Here is a 24,199-nt window from a genome sequence, read left to right as displayed (position 1 = left end):
CAAACACATCCGGGTGTTACTTGCTGTTGCATCCATAACACAGGAGAACAAATGGGGGTCGATTTCTGATTCACAGAAATCGATTTTGAGACGAGCTCCAGCCTCTTGTCATTACTTTAAGGGTTAATTTTCAGCATGATGAAATATTTTAAGTTGAAATTTCCTCTTTTTTTCTCCATGACTGACGACAATTCAGACGAAACACAAACAGGAAATTTTGAGAAAGAAGGCAATATCTGGAAGATCATCATTTTATGCTCATACATTCAGGCCGATCATTTTCAAAACGAGGGTGCCTGCTTTTCATTTCAAACATGTGTGTTCATCACACGTGTCATTATGTTTGCTCTAACCTAATCTTTGCATACGACATCTCTGTGATGTCTGCACGGTCAAGCAAAGGAACAGTTTGAGGTGCTCCAGTAGTCTGCACCTGTAATGTTGGGATCTGAAGATGGAGGATGAAAAACAATCTGCCACAGTAATCAACAGAACCAACAATTGTTTTCATTACTGTCTAATCAATAAAAACTGTATTTTTTGTATCAATATTAGCTTTATCTCAGAGTGTGCACCTCTAATCACGGATTCAAACATCCAGTGAACATAAAAACACTCAGCTAAAAATAAATAAATAATTTTTTAAAAAGAACCACTCTTCCTAGCTTCTGTGGTGAATCTGCGTCTTAGTCGAAACGTTTGGGCTTCCCTTAAGGAGGCCTGCGTTTGGCTGTTCGAGGCAGCTCCACTACATTTCTGTGGCTCCTCTTTCTTTCAGGGCACTGAAAATCCGTCGCCACCTTTCACCCCTTTAGCGCCGGCACTGTCGAAACTTCTTTGAGTTTATTATAGGTTTTGGTCAGACTGTTGGCCCCTGAGCTGGTTTGGCTCCCCACATGGGACATTCCTGTCGAGCAGCCCCTCCCTGGAAGTGTCTCAGTGCGCAGACTCGCGGCTCTCCGCTGTCAGGGCAAGGCAGACTGACAGTATGGCGGCGGGGTGCAGCTGGAAGGATGCTACTGTCGCCCGTGATGTGTCTGTCGCCGGCAGGATGTGAATGGACTATTGACGGCACAAAGAGCAGAGGATTTAGCGCTAAAGGCCTGTCGCCGTGAGCCTCCAAGATGGCCAGGCTCGCCGACTACTTTGTTGTGGTCGGTTACGACCTAGAGAAGCGAGGTGGGTGTTTGAGTTAGCCAGCCCTGCTAGCTTTAACGGCGTATTATTAGCTGTGGGCAAACAGGAGGAGGGGAGGGAGGCGGGGACGGGCCAGGCCCCCGTTCACAACTAACCGACTTGGGCGCTGTCAGTTGGCTGCTAGCCTCAACTTTAGACCGGGGCGCGCAGGCCTCACGGGATTAGTGTAGTTGAATGCGAGGCTGTCAGCCGGTGTGTCACATTTGTGGCTGTAGGAGAAGCTGCTCGGAGAACTCCATTACAACCGCCAACTTCCAATGGCGTTTTAGCTTCGGGAAACCGAGCTGCCTCACTCCGGTGACAGAAAACTTGGGCTAACTTCATTTGCTAAGAGCTAGCGTTAGAAGGACTAGCTTTGAGGGGCTTTCGGTTTGGTCGGTGAGACCTAAGACGGATTTATTCACCCGCATCTTGCCCGTTCTCTCTCATCTGCAAGCCTTAGAAGTGGCGTTTTGGGAAAATGACTTTTTTCAGGGGTAGCTTAACACAGGATGTGACAGCGATTTGTCAGTGTTGTTGTGGCTGCAGGGTCCTGAAGAGCCACGCTGCGTTGACGTCCACCTGGACTTGATCAAATCACTTTAAAAGTACAAATCGACGCTTCTTCCTGCTGCAATTGCTTATTGTTTTCTTTGTGTGTGTTTTGTCTGGATTAACCTAGATGGCTTTGCCCCCCTCTTGAGCCCCCTCGGACCGGAGCTGTGTTCCCTCGCGTTGCTGGGACGGGGTTTGGACCGTTATCTGAGCCCCCCTCCCTTCAGCCTGAGCCTTGGCCTAGATCTGTGCAGTATAATGGCCCGTTTAATCATGAAATATTCAGCTCGCCTATCCAACGGAAGCATGCAACTTGTAACGTGGTTGTCTTTTATTTAGAGTGATTTTTTTTCTTTTGCTTATGATTTATTCAGAAGAGGCAAATTTGTAACATGACGAGGCCCCTGTGGCTAAAAGCAGGCTCTGGACTGGCTTTTATCGTGATGCTGGGGTGGCCTACATCCCCTTTTCTAACACATGAATGCATTTATTGCATCTTGTATGTTTCTTTCAGAAGGGGGGAATACAGGATGTTATAACGTGGACGCTGCAAGCGCTGCAGAAACTCCCCTTCCTGTGCTACAGTGCCTGAATGCATTGCAGAGCAGAACATGCCAGTAAAAAGCATCTGGGAAGCAGACATTAAAGCCACGGTGGCTTAATGGATCAAACGCTCCGTGCCTCATAAAAACCAAACACTTTGAGGGTGATGATGATTTTTGGTGTGGCTACACTAACGTTGCCTTTCTAGAGGCTGAAGGCGTTGTTGTTGTGGTGAACGTCCCCGTTTGCAACAAGGACGTTTTTGCCTTCATCCACGTGCTTGGTCAGTCCATCTTCTAGTTTCTTCTGGTTCCAAATGCAAAGCTTCCATTATTGTTTATTTGGAGATTTCTGACTTTACATGTGTTTATGCAGGATTACTTTGGTTTCTACCAATGCTGCAGCTACAGTGTGCTGGCACTAACTGACTGTAAAGAAAACACTTGGCTTCGCATCAACAATGAAAGGTCCTCGAGTATAAGAATACCAGGAATTCTGCAGTACAGTGGCGTTTCCTCCTGTGTCTAAATATTTCATGCATCCTGTCTACGTGTGTGTGTGCTTGTTGGGTGGTTGCTGCTTGTCACTCAGTGGAATGTTTTGCAAGCGTGGGCACTGACAGGTTGTCGGGGCTGACATCATCGCTGCTCATCTGCCTCTTAGAGGAAACATGTGGGTGTTTACAAACACGACGTCCATCTGTCAGATTTTTTGTGTCCCTTTGCTGACTTTCTAACGGATGCGCACCCAGAGGGAAAACCTTGAACCTTCGTCCCTCTGTTTATCCGGGAACTGTTCTGCTCTGCTAAGATGCCGCCTTAGACAATCTGTGGAGCCCTACTTAGAGCCAAGATGGCTGCCTGCGGCTTGGGAAGAGTTCGCAGTTGCCCCGAGGTGTGGTTGTCCTAGAGAGGGTCTCTTGAAAAACTCAGCATGTCACAGTGTTTTGACAGCGGTGTGCCGAGTTGGCGGCCAATTGGATTCACAGTCTGAGGCCCAAACAGGAAGTTCAGGCGAAGAAGTCCAGAGGGAGGCTTATGTTTAGAGTGAGAATCCATATTGTCCCCCAGTGCGTGTCTGAAAACCAGGAAAGAGGCGTGTTTGGTTTGAGGCTCTGCGAGTTGGTCTCATTCAAGACTCACAAACACACAGGCTCTATTGTAGTTGGTCTGTGTGCCTCTGGCACTCAGTTTGAGGGTGTTGGTCATTGTGGCGGCCCTAAACAGAATGTAGGATGGCTGTTCTGAGGCTGCAGTGACAGCCCTGGCAGCCAGCCTCCTTTTACGCACAAAAACATCTCCACAGCTTGCAGTCAAGTAAGGAGGACACGGAGAGGGGCACAGAGGGATGACCGAGCATGAGCATTGTGTGTGTCATGGTGTCGCTGTCATAGTGGAGTTGTGACACTGCTAACAGGACGTCAGTGGCATCAATCAGTGTGCTGTGACTCTTGACTGGACAGATTTGTAGCAGTGATTGTGGTGGAGATTGGGTTTAAAGTTCCATGTTTCAAGTTCAGACTTGAACGAATGACTGAGACTGATGCATTATTTAGCTGTAGCAACGATGAACTTCACATAAGTCATTTAGAGCGTAAACTAGTTCCAGTATGTGATTCCGCGTAGAAAACAATTTCTGTAAAGAAAGAACAAAAGTGTGTTTTGGTTTCAGTGCTGAAGCTTGTGAATCTTATTGGCAGCAGAGCTGTGACAGAGCTCGGATCACTTCCTCTTCACACACCGCGTGCATACAGCGCGTCTCCGAGACGTGTTAGGGTTGGACCGTGTGATGATATTCGATGTGAAGTTGCAGATTTTTGATAGAGCATTTACACTGTACACACACAATCAGGATGTATTTTACAAATCACTCTGCAGCACTGCTTTATAGTCATATCTGATTTTTATATGAATGTCTGCAAAGCATTTAAAGGTGCGGTCAGTTGTTTTTTTAGGTTATTTGACAGAAAAATGAATATTGTACTCATAAATATACATTTATTACATCTTGGAACAACCTGATGTATTGTTATAAACTTAGAGTTGGTACATTAACCCTTTAAAGCCGGTCCGAGTGGGCACGCTCTGTTTTGCGTAACTATTTTTAAATCCCGGTAGCTCTGCAACCACGTGAGCTAGCGCAATAATGTTTTTTGCATATGAAACCGGAGGAGTTGTACTTACATCTTATGCCATCAGCTTGTCCTCGGTCACAGTTTCCTTCCACATATAGCTTTGCAAAAACTGCATAAAAAGCACTTGCAGCAACAAAAACACAATATTCCAGAAACACGCTTTGCCGATCCGATCAGCTGTTCATAACACTTCTTACAGACGTCAGTGCGAACTATCACATGTCCTCCATGACCTGCCCGAAACCGGAAGTAACGTCATTTTCGCGGGAATGTAGTTTTTTACCATCAAGGCCTCATGAGCCTATACTGGTGTTTTTATAAGTTATCTTTGACTTTATGACTTTCTGTGTGGTTTCTGGGATGCTTAGGACTCATATTGCACTGCTGGAAATAGTTTATTTTGATGCATATGCTGCTTTTTTGCAAATTTGCATTATAATATTTATTTTCGTTTTTCCTGCAGTGTATAGAAATTGGTGTATTTCAAAAATAAAACTATGAAGACACTCAAAATAAATTTCCTGTGGTGGGAAACTATTTTGTGCAACTTTTTTGTATTTACAGTTTTGAGGGATAAGCCTCTTAAATTTCTCTAACTAGAAATATATGTTAAAAAAACAAAAACGATTTTCAATTTTTTTGTAGTTTATTGCACTTTTTTGCAATTTATGTAATTACTATGCACTTAATGCAGACATATTATTAAAATTTAGGCTGTAATGGTCATAGTCATAGTCTTCCTCCTCATCTCAAGCATCATCATCAGATCAAAAGTCAGACCTCCAACACAGGAAAATGTGCATCAGCATGCTCATTGATTCCTGATATTGTTGCAGTTATTGTCTGCACATTAGACCTGTGACCTTCCCGGCTTAACAGCGGCAACAGTTGGTTACAAGTTAACAGTCTTGGTCTCGTGTGTTCTAAAATCCACACTTGCTCTCTGATTGCATTCTCACATTGTATGAGTTTATTTGCAAAGTGCCAAACAGTATTTGACTTCAAAGGAAGTTTTACGGATGCCAGTAAACGGCTAACGGTGGTAAAAGCAGCAGCGCTTAAAGACAGAAAGTGGAGAATATACTCAACAGTTCACCTCAGTACAGCCGTTTATTGGCTGCCAGCAGTCAGAAGGGACTCTCACTGATTTATCGACTCGTCTCGCACTCCTGTCACAGTTTTACAGCCTCCAGAGTAAAAACATGTTGACAGCTGTGGACAACAGGCTCTACTCACTACAGATGAACAGCAGCCAGAGTTATTTGTCCTACAGCAGCCACCGTATCTAAGATAATAGATCTCTTAATCTGTCCACCTGCTTGCCTTTACGTTGTCTTGGGAAATTTCTTCTTTTTTGGCACAAGTGTTCACCTGATTAGAAGTTGGTGTGACCCCCACCACAAAGCGGTTTGGCCATTACTCAAAACTCACTCTAATAATGATGAACTCCAACACAAATGTCTAAAAGTATTACTTGTGAGATTTTATATCCTAAAGGTGGTGTGTTATAAGTTATACAGAAACCTTTGGTGTTGGTACCAATAACATTTGAGAAGACTTGATGCCATATCTCACGTGCATCAGTCTTTGTCGTGTTTTTATTTAAAATATTTTCCATAACAATCAAATAAGAACGCACATCTTCTGTACCCACGTTCTTGTAGAAGTATAGGAATATGTGCTGGCATCATCTGGTACGAACATATTGTGACCTTGCCCGTTTGAATGGTTGGAGTATCGAAGCTGCAGCTCTGTGGTGCTCACAGGCGCGCTCAGAACTGAGTGAGCAAATGCAAGGACAGATTTACGTGATGCTTCATAAGGCTCAGGGGGCAAATAAAAGCATTTCATATTGCAAGTGAGCTGAAGCGAGGGGGCTTGGGGAGGATAGAGGAGTGTGTGTGATGCTGCCAGCAGTGCCTGCCTGTGGGCAACCACTTCCTCCATCGCTCCAGAGCAGCAGCCTTTCAGGCCCTCCAGAAATAGCCCACACAATCTGCCTTTCATAGGGGGGACAGAGTGACGCTGGGTCACAGCCGTGGTTGTGGTGAACTGCAGCTTTGTGTGTGTTTGTGTGTGTGTGCATGCAACTTCTGATGGCCTGCCTGTTTGTGGCGGTCTCTGAGTGTTTGCTTTATTACCATGGCAACGTTTACCCCCATGTGGTCTGCTGGTTGTGAAGAACAGTTTTGGCGTGCCGACTAGTAAAAATGTGGATATTTGAAAACCACCTGTCCTCTTCTGTCCGAGCTGCTGCAGGGGGGGCAGTACCTGGACGGGCTGCCAGCACACAGGGAAAGACCACCTCTGAAACAATAATGGTGACCCACAGTCTGAGCTAGTCGTGGCAGCATTTGGGCTCAATTGAAAGTTTTCCCAGTTTATGATTATGTGATTATAAACATGGAGTGATTTTTATTGCGTGCTGTTTTCAGTGACGGCTGTCGTGATGCTGAGTGTTGTGAGAGTCATACACGCTCAGCTTCAGGTGTGTCCTCACTACGACTCGAGTCGAGTCAACTAATTTGCCATTTTTTCTTTGATTAGTGTAGGATTATTTCAGTAACTGTTAACACATGGTTTTAGTATATGACACGTCGACATCATCAATTATGGCGACGAGTCATTGGAGCGCTAGTTTAGGTGAGGATGGTGCTGGGATAGAGTGCAGGATGCAGCACACATGACACGTGGATTAAGTTAGCCAAGTTAGTACTGTTGCTATTCTCATGGTGGTTCAGTAGAAGAACATGCAATAACCTGACTGTAATCGGTGACTCTGATTGGCTGTAGGTCTCGCTGTGTTGCCTTGTGCTGCATACAGCAGTCTGTCTGCTTTTCTGAATGCTTGTTATTCATGAGGGAGACGATGGCCCCAGGGCCCCCAGTCTGTGTGTGTGGGTGTGTGTGTGCTGGGTGTTGGGTGTTGGGGTACAGATACATGCTTCTACATAAAGGCTCGTACCGGCCATATGGACCACTTCTGTCAGCAGACAGCTCTTCTTCTGTCAGGCATGGCGTACTCAAATTGCACTTTGTGCAGGACAAATTTGTGTTTTTGTGATGCTGATTTTATATGAAGGGATCCATGGTTGTGTTCGTCAGTGTGCTTAAGACTCACTGCAGTTAAAATCTGTGATCTGAGGATTAGTCATCAATTTTACACACTTTATGGTTTAAAACACTTTTTGTTTAAAGGTGGAGACAACAGAATATATTATACTGTGTGTGTGTGTTTGTGTGTGTGTGTGTGTGTGTGTGTGTGTGTGTGAAGGGGGCCATGGATACCTCCCTCCTCATGCTTTGATGGTTTCCCTGGAATTCTGAGAATTTCGCTGTCCCCTCACAGGACAAAGGCTGAGTCAGTGCCGCTCACAGTTAGCCCGTCAGAGCTCAAGGGAGCAATCGTTGCAAACCCTGCGGGGTGATCCCAGCGTGTCCGGAGCACTTCTGATTTAAAGATGAGATGGGGGTTGTTAGGATTAGCAGTGCAGGCTGCGTGCAGCTGGCTGCCTGTTGTGGTAACCACATCACTATGTATGTAAGAGGATGATGCTCATTTTAATGTTCTACATTTCTTAAAAGAAACTAATACCATTAGTGAAAAGGAACAACATGAAGCTGGCACTGTGCAGTCGTGCTGCTATTAGTGCTTTGTTGTTATTCTTCCTGCAGTAAGAACTACTGAAACTTGACCAGTGGTAGAAGATTAAGTCTCATCTCTACTAACATGGACTCCAGATCAAATCTGCCCCTCAGTTACCCACTGTGCTCGTGCTAATCTCATACGAAGCCTGTGATTGGTTTGAATATACAGATTAGAGGTCGCGTGCCCCTCCCAGTCTGTGCCGGGCTGCTCTCTCCTCCCCCAGAACAACATCGTTGAAACTTATTGACGTCATGCTTTAGGTTAACAGTTAGCAGGCTTAGAAGTATGATAGAAATGTCACATCATGTCCTGTAGCTTTGAGTAAACATTTACTGCATGTCTTCCTGTAAAACAGACCTGGTCTTCTTTTAATTAAAATGTTATATACTGCAGTAGATGGACGTGTTTGTATGGTGTGAAAAATCAATGAATTAATCGTGAAAATTTCAGACACATTTCTAAGAACAGATCTTTGAAAAAGTCATGAAAATGAGCTTTTATAAAACTCTGTATAATAGACTCAGAGTGGCTTCGTTAAACTACATATTGGACAAATAATTAGGTTAATCAATTGAATTCACATCATGTATTTGTGTGGATTAAAGTTAGAGCTTGCAGCTGCGATATGAACGCAATCTTCAGTCAGACATGACATACTCAGATGTGCAGGACAATTCTGAGTGTTTGTGATGCTCAGCTAATGGGACGTGCACCTGTGCACTTCCAGGAAAATATCCGTTTGTTTCATTATCTTTTTGTGGGAAGGGAGGAGCTGGCACATGTTTGTAGGGAGGGGCTAGCTGTGCTAATGAACCCCTGTGTCAGGGTGGTGCTGTGCGCAGGTCAGCTGTTATGTTTTGCCCCAACTTGTCACAGTAAACTGGCTGAAACAGCTCTGAACCACGACAGAGCCTCCGCCATGTTTTACAGATGGCTGTAGAAACTCCCCCTGTGACCTCTTCATACATACTGACAACACCTTGAACCAGAACACTTCAGCTGTGGACTCGTCACTCTGATGATCTGGTTTTCAGTCCAGTTCTGGTGCCGTTTGGTCAGCCTGTGCCTTGAGAATGGCTTCTTGACAGACTCTTCTCTGTTGAACGTGTTTCTGCTGAGTCTTCAGGGATCACTATGGATCAGCTGAAATCTGCCAGCTTTCTTTTCCCTCTTGTTTCTGAAGGCCGTCACTTTTATACTGTTTGTCTGCTGTGGCCTGAAAGTCTTCATTTGTTCTCTCGAGTCCAGTTTCTGCAGACCAAACACTTGGTTCATGCTTTCAGTTAAATGTCTTTTTATTGGTTGAATGATTCATGTGTTATTGTTAGCTGGTGTAACAAACAAGCAAAAATCCTCTGAAAAAGTTCAAGGACCAAAACGTAAAATATAAAGAAATGAGGGGTGCCTGATACTGCACAGTGTTCTGGGGGCCGTCCCAACAGAGCCGTCTGCCTTCATTGTCTCGTAGTCTGGTTCCTGTTTGGTTATGAGACACGTCGTTGTTTCTTGGCTGTTGGTTGCCCGAGAAACCAGATGTCACGTCCGTTACGTGTGTGTAGGTGATTAATGCCATGGAAGTTAGTGTGACGTAGGAGACTGCAGAGGGAGAAAATGAAATGATTAAAGGGATTTAATGCATTTCTGAGTAAAGACTGAGGTGTGGGTGCCAGGTGATGAGGCGCAATAGCACACATCGAGTGAGTCAAGTTTCCTGTTGCCGTGCTCGGGGGGAGAACACGGAAGCAGAGTCTACATCGTGTTCGCCGGGACCATGTTTCCTGTATGTGAGGATGTGATGAAGAATCAGCTTTTATTAATTAACGCGTCTTTACTCTGTGCTGTGGTTTGTTGCCATTAGGTTGATGAAGCTCTTACACCCTCATTGCCCCACCTGCCCCACGTCCTCCTTATAGATGTGTCACAAAAACTGATGACACGTGTCAATAGATGGTGTGTGTGTGTGTGTGTGTGTGTGTGTGTGTGTGTGTGTGTGTGTGTGTGTGTGTGTGTGTGTGTGTGTGTGTGTGGGACGTTGACACAATTTTCAGAGAACTTGCTACAAATTTTTAAGAAGTTTCTCCACTGTGTTTAAAAGAACTGCGACAGGGGAAGTTCAGTTTCTTTATGAGGTGGTTGGTTGATGGCGCTGGAGAGCATACAGTACCAACTACTCCTCATTACAGCGTGTACTGCTGCTGAATGGTTTTCAGCTAGAGCGCACAAATATAGATTTAAGGACCAGTAAAGATATTTCATGTGAATCTAAATCCACTGTGTCTGATCACTGCTTGCATGTAGCACATAAGCTGTGGTTGTAGCTCCACTACATGCAATGTTTTGTTCAGATTGGTGCACCTGTTCAGGAGGACACGTCTTTTAGTGTTTTGTGATTTCAAAAGTATTTTATCTGCTTAGCTAATGAGATATCATTAAATATGGCAGTCACCAAAAGCCCTTTTCGACTCGTGCCCACTCAGCTACTCAGCTTAACCCTATTTGGTGGTTAGAGGTTTTCCATTAGGTTGTAATAACTGCTACCTGCTGCTTTTTTAAATATTATATGTGGTGTCCCTGTCACATTGCACGGGACCTTTGGCCATGGTACTCTATTGTAATGGAAAACATCTAAAACTGAGCTGAGTACTGATCTAAGTGTTAAAGCTCAGGATATCAGAGATCATAGTTCAGAACTGAGAGTTCAGTTGAAACGAGTGATGCTGTCAGGCGTGCTTACAGCAGCGGTCTCCAACCTTTTTCTGCCACGTTCATATCTGACAGTACTGTCACGGACCGGCCTGTAAGGTGTCGGGGATAATACAACAAAATAAAACCAGTACCAGTATCGAAGAAGATGATTTATTCATAACACACGGGGAAAGACCCAGGGAAACGGAGTTGACGATAAAAACCCTGAAAACCATCAATTTCACACCCGAGCCTCGACTCTCGCAGCCCGGGACCAAACGACTCACGGACCGGTCCATGGCCCGGGGCTGCGGACCGCTGCTTTACATCACAGAAAAAAGTCTTCCAGGGTTACAGGCAGAGTCAGGAGGCCGGTTTATGTGTCAAACCCACAGAAACTCTGACAGTTTCAAACAGTTGTGTTTTTGTTTGTTCTGCTGCTCCAGCAGAGGAGAGTGCACAACGGTAGAAGAAGCACTGCTCTCTCTATGCTGGGCCAATCAGTGTCGAGCTAAACCACAGTGAGGTTACCAACGTGCTGCTCTGTGAGCTTTCTTTGAGGGATTTCCTTGATCGGGATTTGAATCCACAGATTCTCATCTCATGTGAACTGATTTTAAGCCGTATAAAGTCTATTTTGAGCTGCGCATATATATATCTGAATGAAAACACTAGTTCTGTGTCTTATGCTGTTTCTGAACATGATGTGAATGAGTAACAGGCTGACGGTGTTTGTCTGAAAGTGTCGAGTGGAAGTTGAATGGTGGGTGGATTTGATTCAGAGAGACTGGGAAGTGGACGGCCTGTGTTGTGTGAGCCTTGGCTTTGTTCCCGTGCTCTTCAATGTGTTTGGCAGCAGAGGACAGCTGGAAACAACATGTAGCTCCAAATGTGAAAGTGAGAAGAAATTAAGCTCCTGTTATCAATCGTCAGCCTTGTGACGTGTTGGATCTGAAGCAAGTGGCATCCTACAGCTGAAAGTTTGGTCGCTCTGCTGGGCCTCTCTGTGAGGCCGTTTCCTCTCCTGGAAAGCCATTTCTTTTTGTTTGGAGCTTTGGAGGAGGGGGGGGGGCTTTTTGCAGGAAGGATGTGAGTTTGCTGAAGAGCTTTTGCACAAAGAAAACGTCCCACATTGTCTCCAGGGCGACGGCGTTTGCCAGATGGACCCTTTTTTTTCTGTTTTTGATTCTTAAAAGGCGTCTTTGCTCATCCAGTCAGGTTTGAACAGGGATCGTCTTATTGCAGGGTATCGTGTTATCCAACACCAAACTGAGAGACACTGCTGAATGTCAAGTGTTTCTTATTAATGTGCTGAGCGGCTGTATGGATTTCAGCCACGTTGGACCATACTGTGTCAGCTCTGACCCTCGAGGAGCCCGTGTGCTTTAGATCACTCACAGAAACTGTCCTGGAGGAGTATATTTGACGAATGGCATGAGTGAGCGATGGTGCGTAAGCTGGGCGGACAGCAGAAAGAGCAGGAGGGTGTGGTGATGATGAAGTCATAGCTTTTCACCACGAAGGCCTCAGTTCTGCTTTGGAGATGTTATCTGATTCAGTCCATGCAAGCTGCCCATGTGGTTCCAATGTGGAGATTATGTTAATGATGTGAGCTTTTGCAACTGCATCATCTTGGCATTATCGATGTTTTCCACACAAAGATTCTGTGAAGAAGAGAAGATTGTGTCTGTAATGGGTTGAGTGCACAAGTGAAAGGAAGCAAGCTCGTGTTTTATGAAATGAATTATTGAACACTCCCTTTTAAAATGCTCAACACGACTACCTCGTGTAGTTGTTAAGTGCTTTGTGACTAGAGAAACTCTTATCTTGTGGACGTGCTCCAATTCCATCGTTTCAGATTGAGCTTGGCCCACAGTGCATCAACCAGCTCGCTGTCTGCAGGAGGTTGTGATAGTGGCAAAGGCTCTCCATCCAAACAAAGACTCTTTGGCCATCTGCTGTCAAAGATGGTGAAGAAAGACTGGAAATGTAGCTGAATGATATCCAGGACCACAAATGTTCACCTGGCTGGGGCAAAGAAGCTCGTAAGGGCTCGGGTAGATCACGTGTAGCACTGAAACTTCCAGAATAGGAAAGTGAGGGGAGTGTTCACTTGTAACTTGATCTTTGATTGCTAAATAAATAGCAGCTGCTGTTAAAAGGGTGGGAAACATTGGACATGTTGTAGCAGTTTAAAACGTGAGATACCAGAAACACAGTTGCAGTGCATGTAAACGTCTCGTTCGGTGGTGACGTTGCTTCGGACCAGCCTACATAGTTACAAATCTGCACACCAGCACGAAAAGACACCAGACTCTGTGGTCCTGACTGCTGTCACCGTAGAAACGGCCTGATGTCGTGTCACTGTGGTTTGGAAGCTTGCGAGAAGCTGCGGTCTGCTTCAGCAGCAAGAGCGTGACACACAGACAGCTACACACTCAGTTCAACCCCGAATGCCATCATTCAGGGATCACATGATCATTCAGGCTCCTTCATCCTGTGTCACTGCCAGCAGCCGCACATGTGAGGAGTCATCGCTTAACTGTGGCGCTGACCCACGTCCTCCCCTCTCCTGCCCTTTCACCTTGTTGTGTTTCTACCATTTTTTGGTAACCTTTCCATGAGCTGGTCATCTTCATGTGTACTTGATCACAGTGGGTTGTGGCTCCAATTGTAACTGTGGGATAAAGTAGTACAGCTCAAACCTGAATGAGAAACCTGTTTGATGGGGCAGAGTTAGTTGGACATGTCTCTGTCACTGTAAAAGCATAACTGTTGTCACTGACTCATGAGGTGGATGTCTAAACTGAAACACAGTACAGTGCTTTAACCCTGCTCCGTTAGCACTGTGGTTTTAAACCAGTTCGTTTTGAGGGGTTCCTTTTGTTGTTTGAGGTGTTTGAAGTCGGTGTGGCTTCATTCTCATTCTCTCTGACATTTTCACAACGTTCCAGGTCTTTGTGTGTGTGAGGTTGACCATCTTATGTTGTGGGTGATACAAGATTGATTGAGCATGTGATCGGAGCAACTGTACAGATTATATCGGTAGGTTAATAATTAACAGCCCTGTGCACACTTTCCTTGTTCACATGAAGACCGTGAGCGACTCGAGAGGTTATCACTGTGATTTAATCAGAACAACACAACCTGAACACATCTTGGAGGTGTGACTACTTCTGTCAGCTGGAGCAGGGCGACATGACCAAAAATATCACGATATACATTTGAACATTTGTGATAACGATATAATTGACACTAGACAAAATACTTTACAACTCCACAACTTTATTAGTGCAAATAAACCCATCAATGTATTTTCACTTAAACAAGCAGCTGTGTTTTATGTGCATTAAATTTATATAAAATTTAACAGTGCAAATTCCTCGCTGACAGTTTAACAAAAAGGCGTTTCCAGTGGCCGACATATCCTCAGCATAACCATGTATAACAGCGGTCTCCAACCTTTTTTGCGCTACGGACCGGTTTATGCCCGACATTATTTTCATGGACAGGCCTTTAAGGTGTCGTGGATAAATACAACAAAATAAAACTAGTACCGGTATTTAAAAAGATTTATTCATAACACACGTGAAAAGACCCAGGAAAACCGAGTTAACGATAAAAACGATAACAAAATAACGCTGAAAACCGATAAAAACCCTGAAAACCAAACATTTCACACCTGAGCCTGAGGCCCGGTACCAAACGACTCACGGACCGGTACTGGTCCGAGGCCCGGGGGTTGGGGACCGCTGATGTATAATATCCACAAAACTTAAAAAGAGGTTATACACACACAATACGGTAATATTATGTTGAAGCACAGTACGTATCACTCCGCGAGGCTCCGCCTACAATAGCTGTAATGCTCCGACAATCCATCAAGCGGTGCGGCTTCGTAGCTTAGCAAAGTCGTACTAAAACATTTGACAGATTTTCGAGCGCCGTGCACATAAAATCGTTTCGAGGTCAGTAAACACAACCAGAGTTCATACATAAGGCACACGGGATTATAAGGGGCTCTGTCGACTTTCAGAAAAATCAAAGGATTGATTTTAAGTGTATTTTCCAAAAACACGGTAATAACGACGGCCCGCTAGCACGCTCTACCAAAAATAGTGCTTTGTTGTGTATCTGACGGACGAAAGCCAAACCAGTTCCACACCAGTGAAGCTGCAGCATTTTTACAAACCAGTTCTGCTTCATCTGTTTCATTCAACGATCCACTTTCGCTCTTCTCATTCTGCGTCGCCGGCATGATTTTTCCACCATGTGCGTATGAAAACAAAGGCACTGCGCCTGCGCGTTTTACCCATATTCTATCACGATATTTCATTTTGTTATCGTTGCCCAACATTATACCGGTGTTACCGTGAACGGTATGATATGGCCCAGCCCTACTGTCAGCAGAAGACGGCTCTGCTGCCAGTGGACATGAGAAATAGCATTAAAGTGGCAGAGATACGAGGTGCTTCACTTCAGGTCAGAAGTGCTAGAACCACAGTATAACCAGGATGCTGACGTTTGGTTAGGTCTTCAGCTCTGACATAAAGTGAGTTGTATCCAAATGGCCATGTGCAACTTATCAGTTTTTCAGCTACTTTTGAGATTTTGGAGATTCGGGAACTGCACCGTGATGCTACCCCTAAAAGGCCACGCTGTCGTCTCCTAAGATGAAATGTACGTTATTATCCTTGACAGGAAAATGTGACTTGGTCAGCAGAATGCTTACAGTTAAATAGCCCTGTTTATAGTAAGCTGAATTTGTCATTTGCAAAGTACGAGTGAGTCTGATGTTGCTTCTAAACGTAACTAGCACCATCTTGGACTGCAGCTGGCACCAGCACATCTTTTGCTCTGCTGCCTAAGTGAGCTTGACGTAGCATGAACCACTTTTCCAGTTGGTACAGTTCTGGTTAGATTGGCCCTCAACCTCAAGCACATCTTTACAGCAGAACAAGGACTAGTGTTGTAGTTGATGGATGAAATTGTGGAGTACCCTGTGTAACTCTGGGGCCAGTCTTTGAATGCTATTAAGGGCGTGGTCAGCTACACAGTAAGTAGAAGCTGGTGCTAGCTGGTTGGCAGCAGCTGATCTTTCAAAGTAAAAACCAGTTGATTGTCGGAGTGTGTGTGAAGGACACTGACCCCAGAAACATGCTGTTTTAAAACACGGACCAGGACATGTTAGAACCTCGTTATACTGAAAACTTGAGAATGGCCAAGGATGAAAAGCCTCAGTGCAAATAATACATATCCATTCACTAACCTGCTGTTGTGTAACAGCAGGCTGATAGCTGGATGTCATCTGCTTGCAAGGCCGCTCTACTCGACGCACATTCCTGCTGCTCAGACTGAGAGTGAGCTCTCTGAAACGTTTGTCTTGCATCAGCAGCAGCTCTGTTTGCTCTCATGCCTGCTGTCTGCTGCTGCTGCTTGAACCATTGCACCCTTTGCTGAGCTGCTGTTTAAATTGTGTGTTGATGTTTGCTTTATGGGATGTATGACTGGGGGCTAATGGGCTAATGACCCATTAGCGATTCGTTTTAATTGCAAAGTGATTGTTGAAAGCAAAGTCATGTTGTTGTCACGTTGTTTTCATGCCACTTGTTTTAGATCGCCTGCACTCTTTGAATGCTAATGCTATGCTAACAAAACAGGATATAATTGTGAATCGCATTTGTTATTATCAGGTTAGCATTTTCTGATCTATCTAATGAAGCTGTGCAGATGGGTTTCAGGTTGCACCTCAGTGACATGCAGCTTCTGGTTTCAGTGCAGAATCACGTCCAGCATGAGTGTGTTTAAAATAAAGAATTGAATCAGATTTCTTCATGATGTTTCACGTAGTGCAGGCTTTGAATTGCTGCATTTGGTAATATGGGCGTGTCACTCATGTTAACACACTGTACCAGGTGAAGGACTGCCACATGTATATTTAATATCACAGTATACTGGCCCAGCTGATTGTCGGTCTCACTGTGCTAGCTTGGATGTGGAAACGAGACACATGCTGATACAGTGCGTCCTGTTAGGACAAAACTGAGGAGTTTGAGTGTTGTGGAGGTGACAGCCCCGGGCTGTGGCCTACCTGCAGACCATCATACAGGCTATGCACGGATTCATTTGACCAAAGCAAAGCAGTACGGACTTCCCTGCTTGTTTCTTATGCAGCTGTTGTCATGGACTTCATGGCGCAGCAAAGTGTCTCCCAACAAACTGAACTTCACTCCAATGATACAGAACAGAATTCCTGCAGGAGCTGGAAAAATAGACTTAATGAAGTTTGATCGAAGCAGTCTGCACCCACGGTTACAGGATTATTTCAAGCTTTACAGCTGTACTTCTCCAGTATACCAATGTAGGTATAACATGTGTATATGTAGACAGTAGAACAGGCACTATGATGACTTTTACAGACGTGACTTGACTCTGATCGCTGCCAGCTGCAAAACCTGTTTCGCTTTTAGGTTTGCTTTGCTTTGATGCATCATTTACTTATAAAAATCAGCATTGTAACATGATTAACTCTTTCCTATTGTGAGGACAATGAAAATAGTTTTAATGTTGAGTATGATGCATGTAGAGCCAGCCAACAGCTGAATTCACTCAGCAGCCAGGTTGTATTAATGAACTTGCTCTGGTGTGTATGTCAGGCTAGAAAAGTTTCTTTGAGCTGCACTCAACGTGCCGTCCCTGTAAGAGCTGAAGACTTCTTAGATGTATTTAGTTTCACTTCATCATCGGACCGTTGGATCTGCACTTTGAACTTTGAGCTTTTATTCCACACAGCTGTGTTTGAAGCAGACAACTTGTAGTTGTCTTCCTGAGATGGTCTCTTGAGTTTTTTCCTGATCTGTGCGCACGCAGCACGTCTGTCAGCCTAACCTACCTGTCGTAACTTTTTGATGGAGTCATACATTTCAAAATAACCTTTGGTAGCCCCTCCCACCCCCAAAATCCCCATGAACAGGTTTGGTCAAATGCTTGTAGACTAACTCGTCACATTTACATTTGCTCCTGTCTCTTAGTTGGATGTGCTTCTATCAGCTCTGAGTGATTTTACGTAGGAGTTGTCAGTTGTGATCCAGCAGATAGTACAGAGGTGTTACTGTAGCTCGGGGCTTGTTGTGGCCTTTTACCCTTATGCCTGCTGCAGCTGTCTGTTACAGACGTTACACCTGTGCTTTCACTTGTGGGGGCCGTGGATTAGGCTTCAGACAGACTGTGTCTTAGGCGCAGTCATCTTCTCTGACTTCATATATTGTACTCGTGCAACTTCAAGTAGGCGTTTAGGGTATAGCACTGAATGAAAGCAAACACTATTAAAGTCCTTTATAAGAAGAAGTAAATAGATCAGTGACACAGAACTGTTCACATTTGAGCATCGTCACTGAGAATGATGGATGCAGGCAAACGTTACAGCCCAGTTCGTACTGGGAGCCAGTTTTTAGAGTCCAACACTGTGATATTAAGATGTGAGTATACTTTATATTATCGCACAAACCTGCACCACAGTGTGTTTATGCTTGCTTGTTCTTCAACCACACACAGAGGAACTGATGTGCTCATTGCTCGTCACTCATGAGCGTTCCACGCTCTGGTTGTATTCGTCACTCTCGCTGGTAGTGGCTTCACTTATTTTGCCCCTAATCACTTGAAGTCTGAATATAATTTCCTTTTTCCAGCCTCGGGTTGCTCGCTGCTGCCAATCGCAGTAAAGCTGTGAACACAGTTGTGCTGTTCCTTCTTTGGTGTGACTGTCAGTAACACAGTCAGATGCTAACGGTCCACTCTGCTGGGCAGCCTGTGTAAATGACCACAGGAGTCTTTTCCTGCGTTCATTATTTTCTTTATGTTTGATGTTAAACTTGATATAATGTATCTCTAGCCACATGTTAGAATCATTTGGGAGAAACTGAACAGCTCTGCAGACAAACAGACGGCATGAAGAGACGGTGACGCTGGCTCTGACCTGGTCAGTGCAGCAGTGGGGGTCCTCTGTCAGTTAGAGGGCAAAGGTGTATTACTGGCTCAGTTTATCAGTTTTGGCTCTGCAGATTTGATACGTGGAGTCAAAGTGTTGTAACATAGAACCTTAAACAATCATAACAACCTCGTAGCTCGTCCTCCGTCTCATTCCTGCTGGGTTCTTGTTTTTGTGGGACTCTTTGCTTATTGTTTGCATTCCACACATGCCTTTTGTTTACATGTCCATGTGCTTTATATCAGCTGATCAAAAGGAAGTTTGTGGTGACAGAGTAAGTGATAGTTGTTGTGTGTGGGGTCAGCATCAGCTCTCTAAGGACATGGCTGCTTGTTATTTGTGGCACAGTGGGAATGAGGGGCACTCGTCTTAAAGTGAAAGGAAACGAAGCCGTCATCTTTGACAGCCTCGCCCGCAGCGCCGCTGTAACACTCGTGTTTTTGGAGCTACTTTCTGTTTTTGTATCGTCTGTACTTCTGGTTTAGTTTGTCAGTAAAGGCCCACAGACTCTGTTTTCTCTGAGACACATTTGGTACATAATGTTTTAGGTTTGTCTAAATGCTGGTGAGCACCTCTTCTTTATTTAGCATTACATTTTGATTTGCTGAGTTGTGTTCTGTATATCAATCCTTTGTACTGGGTGGATTGAGTGTATTCTCTCTGCGGATGAATGCCGCCATTAAGCAGCCTTCTGGGCTTCAGCTGGACCTCGGCTGAAAGACGGGCTTGTGGTGGTTACATAAGTCCGCCATTGTTGTGTCATTGTGCCGCTGTGATGAGCCGGGCCCTGACCAACAAAGGAAATGGCCTCATTAACCAGCAGCAAACCAGCATTTTAACACATCTCACTAATGTTTAGCAGGCACACGTGAACCCATTTACAGGACAGGCCTGACAATGAGCTCGTGACAGCTGGAGTCATTTACAGTCTTATTGCACACATGGTTTTTACACATGAGCTCGTTGATCACATGTGTCACTTCAACTTTGGCTTCATCAGGTAGCTTCCAGGTTTGCATTAAGGCAAAAAACTACATGAGTATTTCACTCATTCATGCTTCAGAGGACTGTTGGTAGAAACAAGCAGACAACAGCTAGCTGTAAGGAACGCACTCAGACCTGTGGATTTGTCTCTGTCTCTGCACAGTGGAAGGTGAAGGTCAAGGTCGCATTCTCCAGCGGTTTCCTGAGAAAGACTGGGAGGACAGCCCATTCCCACAAGGCGTAGAGCTGGTAAGTCATGTATCTGTGTGACAGGTAAATCTGTCCAAGTTAGCGGTTCCATCCCCTCAGCAGCTATAGGCCCTATCGGGCAGCTATAGGCCCTATCGGGCAGCTATAGGCCCTATCGGGCAGCTATAGGCCCTATCGGGCAGCTATAGGCCCTATCGGGCAGCTATAGGCCCTATCGGGCAGCTATAGGCCCTATCGGGCAGCTATAGGCCCTATCGGGCAGCTATAGGCCCTATCGGGCAGCTATAGGCCCTATCGGGCAGCTATAGGCCCTATCGGGCAGCTATAGGCCCTATCGGGCAGCTATAGGCCCTATCGGGCAGCTATAGGCCCTATCGGGCAGCTATAGGCCCTATCGGGCAGCTATAGGCCCTATCGGGCAGCTATAGGCCCTATCGGGCAGCTATAGGCCCTATCGGGCAGCTATAGGCCCTATCGGGCAGCTATAGGCCCTATCGGGCAGCTATAGGCCCTATCGGGCAGCTATAGGCCCTATCGGGCAGCTATAGGCCCTATCGGGCAGCTATAGGCCCTATCGGGCAGCTGCCACGACCTGTTTATGTGATTTAAACACATACTGTTTATTTCGTTGTCATGCATACGTGAGCATGTGCAGAAACTGTGGAGGACTGACCTTCACTGCAGTGCTGTTGATGCTCATATTGAACCTATCCATGTCAGCCTGACCTCACGTGTCCACTTTAAACACACGTTTCTGTCCCGTTCAGTTCGTTTAAAGTAGTTAGCTACTGACGAGAAACCCTCAGCGCTTACAGTGACTTTCACTCCTATGCATATTTTCTAGCTTATGATTAGATATTCTGCGTAAAGGTTGGACGTTAGGTTGAAATTATGTCCTGAATCTATAACAAACTGCAGAGCCATTGTGAAATATTCACATCCTGTCATTGGATCAGTCCCGGCCTGTGTCTGAATCTAGGTCGGCTCTCTGAGCAGTCAGTGTGGTTAAAGGGGTCGGCGAGTTAAAAGCGTATCTGCGCTGTGATTCAGAAACAAAAAATAAAAATGCTACATGAACAGCTTTCATTAGACTGGAGGTCCATGTTTACCTCAGGCTTATGTCAGCTAACTGACAGCAACTGACACAAGAAAGAAAAAGAAAAACCCTGTAAATATTGATTCTGTGGGCTTTGTGTCAACACTCTGACAGAATCGACGGCTCCAGTTATTTCTTGTTTAAGTCAATATTTAAATGTTACACAGTATAACCGATTGTATTGAAATCGGGAATTGATTTACTAATAATAATAATGATGATTGCATTTATATTGAGCTTTTCAGGACCCTCAAAGCGCTTTACAATGCCACTATTCATTCACTCTCACATTCACACACTGGTGGAGGCAGCTACAGTTGTAGCCACAGCTGCCCTGGGGCAGACTGACAGAGGCGAGGCTGCCATATTGCGCCATCGGCCCCCCTGGCCAACACCAGTAGGTGGTAGGTGAAGTGTCTTGCCCAAGGACACAACGACCGAGACTGTCCAAGCCGGGGCTCGAACCGGCAACCTTCCGATTACAAGACAAACTCCCAACTCTTGAGCCACGATCGCCACGATCGCCCCCGTATATCACTGTCATATACGGAGCTGTTGCTCATGGCGAGCTGTGGTGCAGTTGGAGATGTTTTCAGCCCTGGATGAATCGAGGTGTTGTCCCACCATGTGATCTACTGTCTGATACGTTTACTAATGTTTATCTTTCTCTTCTTCACTGCGTCCTCACCTCTTGCCCCAATATTGCCACCACCTTCCCACCCCTCCTCCCCTCCTCCTCGCTCTTCAGTTCTGCCAACCGAGCGGTTGGCAGCTGGTTCCCGATCAGCTGCCTCCCTCCTTCTTCGTAGCGGTTTTGACTGACATCAACTCGGACCGTCACTATTGTGCCTGCTTCACCTTCTGGGAGGGCCTGGACAACCCCCAGGTGAGACGGCCATCAGACGTTCAGTGTCAAACGATGATTCAACTGAAACTGAATAATTGAACGTGACAGTAATGTGTGACCCTGTGTTCAGCTGCAGAAGGCTGAGGCCAGCGAGGCGGACGAAGCAGATGAGGTGCTCTCCGTCGTCCAACCAGCTAAGATCTTTGCCCCCAAGAGCTTGGTGCTGGTGTCCCAGTTGGATTACACCGAGGTGTTCAGGGTACGGCTCACACAGCTTTTCCACATGTGACATTTATGTATGTAGATGTGACACAACACAAGACGAACAACATTCAGTTAATATACGTTTTATTTAAAAGATGAGTGAATGTTGAAAGAAGAGGGAACTAATAAGCTGATTGGCTGGAGTTGGATTATGTGTTTATTCTGTTTGTGGCAAAGGTGGCGGTGTATGCACACGCGTGTATCTACACATGCATGCTCGTCCAACATGAAACCACACAGCTTTCTAAACAAGTTATTAAATCATTCTCAAATCATCAGGTTCAGAGCATTTTCTGTTCCACCGTCCGCGGTTTAAGACTTTACAGTGCAAAGTTTGGACATAGACTTTTTAAAAAGCCGCGACCGCTACCTTCAGTTCTGAAATCTGGACGTTAAAGTCTGGTAAAGACTAGAGGCTGACATTCTCTCTGACCATGAAACTGTAGTTTGGGACAGAGACATTAAAAAATGTCTGAGAAAAGGCAAAAGGCCCATATTTGAGCTCACAATAACAAAGCTGCACATTTATTATTGTCGTGTTTCACAGGGATGCAAAATAAAACTGAATCTGTTGATTCTGATAAGTTTCGAGCATTGTTAGAGATTAGCTGCGACTTGAAGACAGACCGTGCTAACTCTGCGACCTCGCTGTGTAAATGAGTCTGCAGCCGTCTGTGTCAAACCCTGCTGTGGTGCTGGGTTTGTCGTTGACTCTTGACCTCTGTGTTTCTTGGTTGAACAGAACTGCCTGGGGCTGATCTACACCGTCCACGTAGATGGTCTGTCTGCGCCCTTGGAAACGGTTGTCGGGAATCTCCTCACTTGTGTCATCCCCATCGCTGGAGGCTCCCAGGTAGAACTTCCTGTCTCTGTCACGTTGACGATGCAGCATGACCTGCCAGAGGTGATGATTTGAGTTCAGGGGTCATTTAAACCAGTGCCGTTTCTCCCTGAGCGATCAGGCTCTGTAAAACGTGTTAATGTCAGACAGCTGATGCTTTGCTCAGCCAGCTGTGTGTATAGAAGCTAAGCTTAGCACAGCCTGCTAGCGTAGCTGCGTTTTCAGCATGAACATCCAGCGCTCTGTTTGAAGTCGAGGATTGTATCACCTGCTTGTGCATTTCTGTGGGTTTCTCTCATCTGTGGCTGAGCGCCGGTGTCACAGGCAGCTCTGCAGGGACACGGGCAGAAACACTGAAGACCTGTCGTGTTGAACAGCAGTAACAAAGTGTGCTCGCTAACCTCACGTTGTCATATCGTGGACGCATACATGCACACACCTTTTTAACCAATCACAGATGAGCTGGAAATCTGCAGAAAGCTCCAGCAGGTTCATAAACCCTGTACTTCACATATAAAAATGTCGTAATAACTTGTTCTCATTTTACTTTTTCATTTCCCCTTCATTCATTGTTCTCATATTTTCTTTTAAGGTCATGTTTATTTTAATGCCACCACCTGGGAACTGATCTAATAATCTGTTTTTAAGCACAGATGACTCGTGTCACGCTGCACGTGCAGTAGGAAGTGTTTTCTCTGAACGCACACTAGCTGACACTTCCTGCTCCAGATGTTGTAACCCGTGTGTGTCATTTGTGTGCGCCCTACTGTACACTGGTTCCTCTGTGTTACAGACAGATGAGGCCCCAGTTTGTAGTTTAGACAGAGTTCCTCAGGTCCTGGCCTGTGACTGGCTGCTGGCCTGTCTCCAGGTAACTTTCATGTTCTCCAAGCTTCACCAATCAGCAAGCAGCTCCATGTGATTGATTCTGTTCATCCAGCAGGCCGCCATTGTTTCTGTTTTCTTTAAAGGAGTCTTTCTTGCAGTCGTTTCGAATCATTTGTGACTGATGGTGCTTCAGCCTGGTTTTCTGTTTGTTTACATCGTGTTCTTCATTTCAAGCTTCTTTTGTGTTTGCCATGAGCTTGATTTGCTGCAGCAGCGTTTATTAGCACGGATTATTTCCTCGTTCTTTGCCTCTGTGACACGTGCACACAAACACCTTTACACACATTCAGGTTGCTGTGCAGTTCGTAGTTTGTTGCTTGGCGACCATATGGGATGGCAG

The 24,199-nt window shown here is 45.3% G+C and overlaps 1 protein-coding gene across 4 annotated transcripts in view; it reads left to right on the top strand.

The window, feature by feature from the left end:
• The first annotated feature begins 964 nt into the window (after positions 1–964).
• Positions 965–24,199, top strand: part of sbf1 (SET binding factor 1) — a 54,656-nt gene continuing 31,421 nt past the window's right edge. For 2 of the 4 annotated variants that reach the window (XM_087830965.1, XM_087830964.1), the window contains exons 1-6: positions 965–1,179; positions 19,877–19,962; positions 21,768–21,905; positions 21,997–22,125; positions 22,873–22,983; positions 23,765–23,842. In XM_087830965.1, coding sequence (XP_087687091.1) covers positions 1,125–1,179; positions 19,877–19,962; positions 21,768–21,905; positions 21,997–22,125; positions 22,873–22,983; positions 23,765–23,842 — 597 coding nt within the window. In that variant the 5' untranslated portion in view covers positions 965–1,124. The remainder of the gene's footprint in view (positions 1,180–19,876; positions 19,963–21,767; positions 21,906–21,996; positions 22,126–22,872; positions 22,984–23,764; positions 23,843–24,199) is intronic. The other 2 variants (XM_087830967.1, XM_087830966.1) reach the window with 1 other exon arrangement.

This window comes from Neolamprologus brichardi, chromosome 17 (assembly GCF_056152115.1).
Source record: "Neolamprologus brichardi isolate AB-2024 chromosome 17, ASM5615211v1, whole genome shotgun sequence".
Lineage (NCBI taxonomy): Eukaryota > Metazoa > Chordata > Actinopteri > Cichliformes > Cichlidae > Neolamprologus > Neolamprologus brichardi.
The sequence above is the reverse complement of the archived record's forward strand: the minus strand, read 5'-3'. Positions and strand labels throughout refer to the sequence as shown.